The 8,300-nt window shown below is 45.2% G+C and overlaps 1 protein-coding gene across 1 annotated transcript; it reads left to right on the forward strand.

Moving 5' to 3' along the window:
- Positions 1–1,669: 1,669 nt before the first annotated feature.
- On the forward strand, positions 1,670–4,891 carry LOC122692752 (free fatty acid receptor 2-like). Its single transcript, XM_043900584.1, has 2 exons — positions 1,670–1,783; positions 3,918–4,891. Exon 2 carries the CDS (start codon positions 3,923–3,925, stop codon positions 4,889–4,891), a length of 969 nt encoding a protein of 322 aa, XP_043756519.1. The 5' UTR covers positions 1,670–1,783; positions 3,918–3,922.
- The last annotated feature ends 3,409 nt before the right edge of the window (positions 4,892–8,300 follow it).

Below are 8,300 nucleotides of genomic sequence, written 5' to 3' on the forward strand. Positions count from 1 at the left end.
ACTCTGCTAGTATCATCAGCTAATAAGCTCTTACAGGCACATCCAACTCCAGTCCTTCTACTCCCAGCCACAAGTAATCAAGTGCCTGGGCTTCCCTGGTGGCTCAGCGGTAAAGAATCTGCCTGCCAATGCAGGAGATGCAGGCTCAATCCCTGGGTCAGGAAGATCCCCTGGAGGGGGGAATGGCCACCCACTCCAGTATCCCTGCCTGGGAAATCCCATGGACAGAGGAGCCTGGGGGGCTACAGTCCATGCGGCCGCAAAATGCTTGAACATGACTTAGCCACTAAATAACAATGATCACGTGCCTATCATAATCAAGGGACTGTGCTAGTTTTTTTTCCTAAGGACAGACTTCAAAATAGTCATTTCCAGGAGAACTGACCTTACCTAGACTCACTTCAGGAGGCACTGCCATTTTCCAAGCCAAAAGGGGGTTTCCTAAGAGATTCCTGAGGCTTTGAAAATGGCCCAGGGTCCTGGCACCTGCTAGAAGAGAGGGTTCTGCAGGTCTGCATGGCTGGGGGATGAGGATGGAGAAAAGAGATCCCTCTCTCAGCATTTTAAGCTGATGAAAGCAGCCTTATCCTTATCCGGCCATCTTCACCTTTCCAGTAAGTTTCTCTTGCTCAATCACATGCAGACAGTAAAACAGCACGAAATACCTTGGTAGAGAACGAAAGATAATTATGTTGCCTTCATCTCCTGTGTATCAAGCATCAAAACCACTTCCTAGGTGCCCATTCTAGGATACACACCACGCGGGTTACAAAGGGCAGGCTGCAGAAATGTAGAGAGACCACGTGGGTACCAAGGTGGGGAGTGATGAGCTAAGTGAGAAGAGATCCTTTCTGGAGGAGAAACAGCTGAGGGTCATGTTTCCTGGGTCATGGGGAGAGAACCAGAGCCTCTGTTGGAAGTGTCAGGCAGCCAGTGGACAGATAAGCACGTTTCCTGAGGAGAGATAAGTATCTTGTATGTCTGCCTTGAGATGCTAGCAGGGAACAATGTGGACCCTAAACAGGTTAATGAGAGAACAGTGAGAAGAGAGGGTGATCCAAGCGGGACAGAGATCATGGTGGGAGGGGAATGACTCCAGAGGAGAGAAGAAGGGAGAGGAGAAGAGCCAGAAACAGGCTGCCTGGCAGCAACATGGACTGAGTCCATGTTACATGTTACATGGATAGTCTGAGTCCAAGGAAAAAATATCTGTTAAGAAGGGACCTAAAGGGCCAGAGGAAGTCAGACAATGCTCAAGATATTAACCAGATCCAGCCAGAGCTGCCTGGAAAGAGAACAGGAAATTGATCAGGTCAGGGGCCTTGAGAGAAAAGATGGGGTGGGGGTGGGGGGTGGGGACAGGTGAGGAAAGAGCAGAGGGAGCAGGAAGTGGATGAGTGTGCAAAATTGTTTGGAATAATGGCCCACAGAAAGGAGAGAGAAGAGATTACTTGGAAAGCAGAAGGAGGAGAAAGCTCAGAAGACCGACTACAATCTGGATTCTGGAAGAAATATGTTTGGTGGGGCAGAATTTGGTGGGGGATCCAGGTAGAGTTGCCTTGGCAAGAGCTCAACTATTGACCTTCCTCTTTTTGACCACGTGGCTCCTCTAGGTATAAAAAACTGTTGTTTTTTGGGGGAAGTGGAAAGGTGGTGCAGTTAGACAAGGTTCGACTTGCTTCTGAGACCTGACATATTTGCAAAGCCATCCATCTGCTTCCAGGAAAAGGCAAGGCTCCTGACTTTGCTTGTGCTCAAGGAAGAGGCTGTTGGGATCACAACTGTAGGTGGAAGGGGGATGGAAGGAGTTTGGGTAGATAAACTTAGGAAGAGGGAGCAGAGTATGGGGTTGACTCTAGAAGGAGAGGAGGGAAGAAGGTCATGGAAATGAAAGGAGGCCAGGATAAGTCAAGGGAGAGAGGGTGCTGGTGAGGGCCAAGGCACAGGCAAGCACAGGAGGAACAGAAAAGGTGAGTTCACTGAGTTGGGTAGTCTCCCTTTTCACAGGGCCCTCTACTTCTGAGATTTTTCCAATTTAGAAGTGAGATACACGGGTGGGCCACCAGTAATATGTTACCAGTAACAGGTTAAGGACTCAAGTTAATTTTAAATGTACACTTGTTAATGATGAATGAAAGGAGATTAAACATTACTCTTTTTTTAAAAACTTTTTATTTCATAATGGAGAATAGCCAATTAACAATGTTGTGATAGTTCCAAGTGAACAGCAAAGGGACTCAGCCATGCATATACGTGTATCCCTTCTCCCCTAAACGCCCCTCCAATCCAGGTTTCTGCCTAACATTGAGCAGAGTTCCCTGTGCTGTACAGTGGGACTTTGCTGGCTGTCCATCTGAGATATAGCAGTGTGTTGTTGTTGTTGTTTAGTTACTAAGTCGTGTCTGACTCTTGCTACCCCATGGACTGTAGCCCACCAGGCTCCTTTGTCCATGGAATTCTCCAGGCAAGAATACTGGAGTGGGTTGCCATTTCCTTCTCCAGGGGATCTTCCAGGCTCAGCGATCCAACCTGCATTGGCAGGCAAATTCTTTACCACTGAGCCACCTACGAAGCACACAATAGTGTGTATAAGGAGATTAAAGGTTATTCTTGATTGACATACATCTCACGTATATGCTTTCTTTAAGGGGGAGAAGGGGTGAACTGGCTGGCAGCCTATGGGAACTATGGTGGTTCTGGTGAAATCACTGGTTATATGTGAAGCAGAAGGAAATAAGCCGATGCTGGGAGGACTTAGAATGATTCCCAGAGTCACATGACTGATCCGCGGCATGGCCTGGACTAGAATCCTGGTCCCGGTCAGGCCCCTCTGTTACCCTACCTGGAATCTACAGGTTGTCTTTGAATGGCTCCGCATAGAACTGAGAAGGGGGGCATCTGAGGCTCACCTTGGGCTTGAGCTGCTTTCCCCTCAAGCTCAACCAAACTCCCATTTTCAGAGGTGAAGCTGAGAATCTTGTGTTCAAGCCCTGTGACTTGGGGAGAGAAAAGAAAAAGAAAAGAGGTCAAAGATCAGGAGAGGAAAAAGCCACAAGCAGGTCAAGTAGATTTTGGAAATGTTCAGAGATAGTCTTGGGGTTACCCAGTCTTCGTGAGGAACCACAGTTCACACAGCCATTCATTGACTGACAGAAGTTGATTCAGCATCTGCTATGTGTCGGGCACAGTTCTAGGTACTTAAGACAGAGGACCGCACAGCCCTCACACAGTGTCCTTTTTTTTTTTTTGAAAAAAAAATTTTTTGTTTATTTGTTTTGGGCTGCTCTGGGTCTTTGTCGCTGTGCAGGGGCTTTCTCTAGTTGCAATGAGTGGGGGAGACCGACCCTTCATTGTGGTGACTTCTCTTGTTGTGGAGCATGGGCTCTAGAGTGTGCAGGCTCAGTAGTTGGGGCACATGGGCTTAGTTACCCAGAGGCAGGCGAATCTTCCCAGACCAAGGATTGAACTCGTGTCCCTTGCATTGGCAGGCAGATTCTTAACCACTGGACCACCAGGGAAGTCCCCCTTTCTATTGGGGACTTGGAGACCTCAGAACTTTTCCTGTGGGAGCTTCTGAGACATCAAAACTCTTAAGACTCTCTCTCTCTCTCTCTCAATTTGCAGGGTGGAAATGGAGAAGTGAAAGAATTCTAAAGAAATAATTTTCTTGTGTAATTCTGTTGTGTAGATTCTAAAGAAGTAATTTTGTTGTGAAGCAAAAAAGCACAATTTTGTTGTGAAGAAGGACAAGTTCTTTCTCCCTGACACACAGGAAGAAGAATAGTGTTCCGTCTGCAGGGTAGGCAATAATCCCTTAGTGAAACAGAGGGGAGACGCAAAGAGTCCGATTCGCCTTGATCTGGGGCTAGGAAATTCAAAGTCAGAGAGAATTCTGACAGCATCTTTTGTCTCTTCAGGAAGGATGGCCCCAAGTCCCCAAAACCTGGGACTTCTCCTTGTCTACTTTCTATCTTTCGTCCTCGGTCTCCCTGCCAACCTCTTGGCGCTGCGGGCCTTCGTGGGGCGTGTTTGCCGGCCCCACCCCGCACCCATCCACATCCTCCTCCTCAGCCTGACGCTGGCCGACCTCCTGCTGCTGCTGCTGCTGCCCTTCAAGATGGTTGAGGCTGCGCATGATTTCGCCTGGCCCCTGGGGAACACGCTCTGTGCCCTCACAGGTTTCGGCTTCCACTGCAGCATCTACTGCAGCACGTGGCTGCTGGTGGGCATCAGCGTGGAGCGCTACCGCAGCGTGGCTTTCCCCGTGCAGTACAAGCTGAACCGCCGGCCCGTGTACGGAGTGATCGCTGCCGTGGCCATCTGGCTCTTGTCCTTCGGACACTGTAGCATTGTGATCATTGTCCAGTACTTACCAACCAACTCGTCGCGCGAGGCCAACAGCCTCCCTGTCTGCTATGACAACTTCACCCAAGAGCAGCTGCGCGTGGTGCTTCCGGTGCGGCTGGAACTGTGCCTCCTCCTCTTTTTCATCCCCATGGGGGTCACCATCTTCTGTTACTGGCGTTTGGTGCGAATCATTCTCTCCCAGCCGCAAGCACCGACCCGGAAGCGCTGGAGAGCCGTGGTGCTGGTTGTTGCGACGCTGTTCAATTTCCTGGTCTGTTTCGGGCCCTACAATGTGTCTCACGTGGTGGGCTTCTTCCATAAGACCAGCGAAAGGTGGCGGGTCTGCGCCGTGATGCTCACTGCTCTCAATGCCTGCATCGACCCTTTGATTTTCTATTTCTCCTCCTCAGCTGTGCGCAGAGCCTTTGATAAAAGGCTACAGAAGCTGCAGAGCGGGGGCGCCTCCCTGGCAGGGTACTGGAGGAGGCGAGCCGGACAGCCAGCTGCGGAGAAAGGAAATGGGAGCTTAAGTGTGGCCGTATGAGACTAGATTTGCCAGCCTGGGTTACTGTGTTTTGGGGAGAAGGGGGCTCAAAAAGGGGAACAATGAAACAGAACCAGGGCAAGTTCTCCTGTGCCGAGCTTAAGGGGCAAAGAACAGCAGTGGGTCTCTTAAATCCAACTCATCCACTGGGTGAGGGTTATCATGTTGTTCCCTGTGGTTTATGACATTTCCATCATTCGTGGCTAGTACTGCTTGTGGTAAGCTACAAGCCCTTTTATCCTGGGACATCAGAGCCGTGGAATTCCTTGCCTTCCCTACCCAGTGTCTGTAAGACGGCAGAGTTCATTAATAGGTATACCTCCTTATATTGTACTTCCAAGATACTGTGGTTTCCACCATTTGTAGGTTTGTGGCAGCCATATATGGCCAACAAAGTATTTCTAAGAGCAACACTTTGCAAAGAGCAACAAAGTATTTCTAAATTTAAAAAGTTTTTTTTTTTTTGGATGTAATGTTATTGTACAGTTTACAGTCTAAAGTATGGTATAAGCTTTTGTGTGCCTGTGTGTGTGTGTGTGTGTGTGTGTATGTATGCTCAGTCATGTCCAACTCTTTGCAACCCTGTGAACTATAGCCCGCCAGGCTCCTCTGTCCTTGGAATTTTTCAGGCAGGAAATACTGGAGTGGGTTGCCATTTTCCTATTCCAGGAGATCTTCCAGACCAGGAATTGAACCCACATCTCTTGCATCTCCTGCACTGGCAGATGGATTCTTTACCATCGAGCCACCATGCACTGGAAAGCAAAATATTCGTGACTCACTTGATTGCAACATTCACTTTATTGCAGTGGTCTGGAAACAAACCTGCCATATTGCCAAGGTATGCTGTATCAACTACAGAATCCTTTAGCTTTATCTTTTGCCCTGAATCAGAAGTGGGTGATTTCCACATGTTGGGTCTGAACATGCAACACAGGCAGAGGTCTACAGAGCAAGATAAGATGCTTCCTGTGAGCCCTGACTAAAGCAATTGAGGGCTCAGGTCTATAATAGGCAAGAAAAAAGTCCTTGAGAGAAAAGTCAGTGGTGGTGTGAAGAAACTTGGGTCAGGATATTTCCTAGTAGTTATGTCTTATTTTCAATCCCCAACACTGTGTATTTATATTGCTTTTTTTCCTTGATCAATCTTGCCAGAGGTCTGTTCATGTCTTTTGTAAAAACCCAGCTTTGCTCTGGCATTCATCTCTGTATTCTATTTCACTAATGTCTTAATTTTATCTTAATTGTTTCCTTACTTCTACTTTATTGAGTCTTTTCAGTTGTTCCTTTTCTTACTTTTTAAGGTTGGATACTCATTTATTTCAGCCTTTCTCCTTTGCTAATGTAAGTATATAAGGCTATTGCTCGCATGTGTGCTAAATCGCTTCAGTTGTGTCTGACTCTTTGTGACCCTGTGGACTTGGACTGTAGCCTGCCGAGAATACTGGAGTGTGTTGCCATGCCCTCCTCCAGGGGATCTTCCCGACCCAGTGATCAAACCCATGTCTCTTATGTCTCCTGCTTTGGCAGGCAGGTTCTTTACCACTGGTGCCACCTGAGAAGCCCCATATAAGGTTATTAATTTCCCTCAATGAAGGAGCCTCAGGAGATGCGGGTTCATCCCTGAGTCAGAAAGATTCCCTGGAGAAGGGAATGGCAACCCACTCCAGTATTCTTGCCTGGAGAATCCCATGGACAGAGGAGCCTGGTGGACTAAAGTCCATGGGGTCACAGAGTCAGACATGAATGAAGCAACTTAGCATGCACATAAGAGCAGCTTTAGGGTGATGCCCCAATTTTGATTTGCAGAATTTTCATTATTTTGAGTTCTAAATAGGCTCTAACTTCCACCTGATTTTCTTTTCTTTGACTCCTGTGTTTAGAAATGATTCTTAATTTTCAAGCATATAAATTTTTATTGACCCTATTATTATTATTGTTGTTACTCATTGCTAAGTAAATCACACTGCCATCAGAGAATACTATTTTAATAGTACCAGTTCCTTGAAATTTGTTGAAAATTGTTTTTTGGTCTAGAATATAGTTTATCTCATGTTCCATTTGTGAAAAGAATATAGGTTCTGAAATTGTTGATGAGTTCTCTCTATACACTTTAGATCAAACTTGTTAATTTGGAATGTTCAAATCTTTATAACCTTTATTTACTTTTGTCCAATCTATCAGTTGCGTGGAAAGGTGGGTTACAGACTCCTTCTATAACAGTGAACTTGTCTATTTCTCCCTGTAGTTCAGTCTTCTGAGAATGTTGAATGTCTTTTGACATTAATTTTCCTTAAAATCTGTTTTGTCTGATGAATACAGACACACCAATATGCATTTTTTCTTAGTAGTATTTGCCTAGTACATTTTTACCCATCCTTTTCTTTTCAAACTCTCAATATCCTGATGTTTTAGATGTGTCTTTTATAAGCAACACATACAGTAGTTGGGTTTTCTGTAATCCAGTCCTATGATTCAAAAGTATTTGTCTTTTAACTATATCCTTTCATTCATTTATATTTATATCATAATTAATTTAATTTCCAATATATTTGGATTTACTTCTGCCATCTTATTTTTAAACACTTTCATTGAAGTATACATACATATTAAAACATCATGCATATCATGCATGGCCTGATAATAAGTGTACTGGTCAGATGAATTGTCACTGTGAACATATTCAAACAAAAAAAACACCTACCATCTTATTTTGTGCTTTCTGTTTTCCTCATATTTTAATATTTCTTTTTTATCTTGCCTTGCCTTCCTCTGGGATTAAGTTTTTTTTTTCCCTTTGTTTTATTTCCTTTCATTTCTCATATCATTCTCATATTGATTTCTCACATCACTGATTTGAAATTATATGCTCTGTCTTTATTATTGTACTGATTATTTTTATATGTTAGGAGAGCCTTAGGGTAGGGAGAGACTACCCACTCTAGTATTCTTGCCTGGAGAATTCCACAGAGGAGCCTGGCAGGCTACAGTCCATGGGGTAGCAAAGAGTCAGACACAACTGAGTGACTAACACTTTCACTTTCACTGTGTTGATCTAAAATATAGATAGGATTTCTGATTTGAGAAGTTGTATTAACTGGAGGAAGGGAAGGCTCAATACTAATTCTATTTGCCAGTGTCATCCTGAAAAAAAAACTGTATGTTTGATTTTTTTTTTTTTGGTCAGCAAAGATTAAAGAAAGCTCATCAGGGTAAAAGTCATGAACACACTTAGTGTCCTTTATTTGGTGGGCGGTTCACAGAGCCCCAGTTAGAGCCCCAATTTTGCAGTTAGAGTACTCGACAACGTCTAGTTCATATAATCTAGTTCAATGCAACGATTGTTGCACCTGCTGATAAATAATTCCTGGAGCATTGTGTTAAGGGGGAGAGGAGAATGGAAGGTTTG

This window comes from Cervus elaphus, chromosome 4, assembly GCF_910594005.1.
Source record: "Cervus elaphus chromosome 4, mCerEla1.1, whole genome shotgun sequence".
Classification (NCBI taxonomy): domain Eukaryota; kingdom Metazoa; phylum Chordata; class Mammalia; order Artiodactyla; family Cervidae; genus Cervus; species Cervus elaphus.

Coding starts and splice junctions, on each gene's coding strand:
- LOC122692752 (XM_043900584.1), top strand. CDS start 3,923: ATGGCCCCAAGTCCCCAAAACCTGGGACTTCTCCTTGTCTACTTTCTA.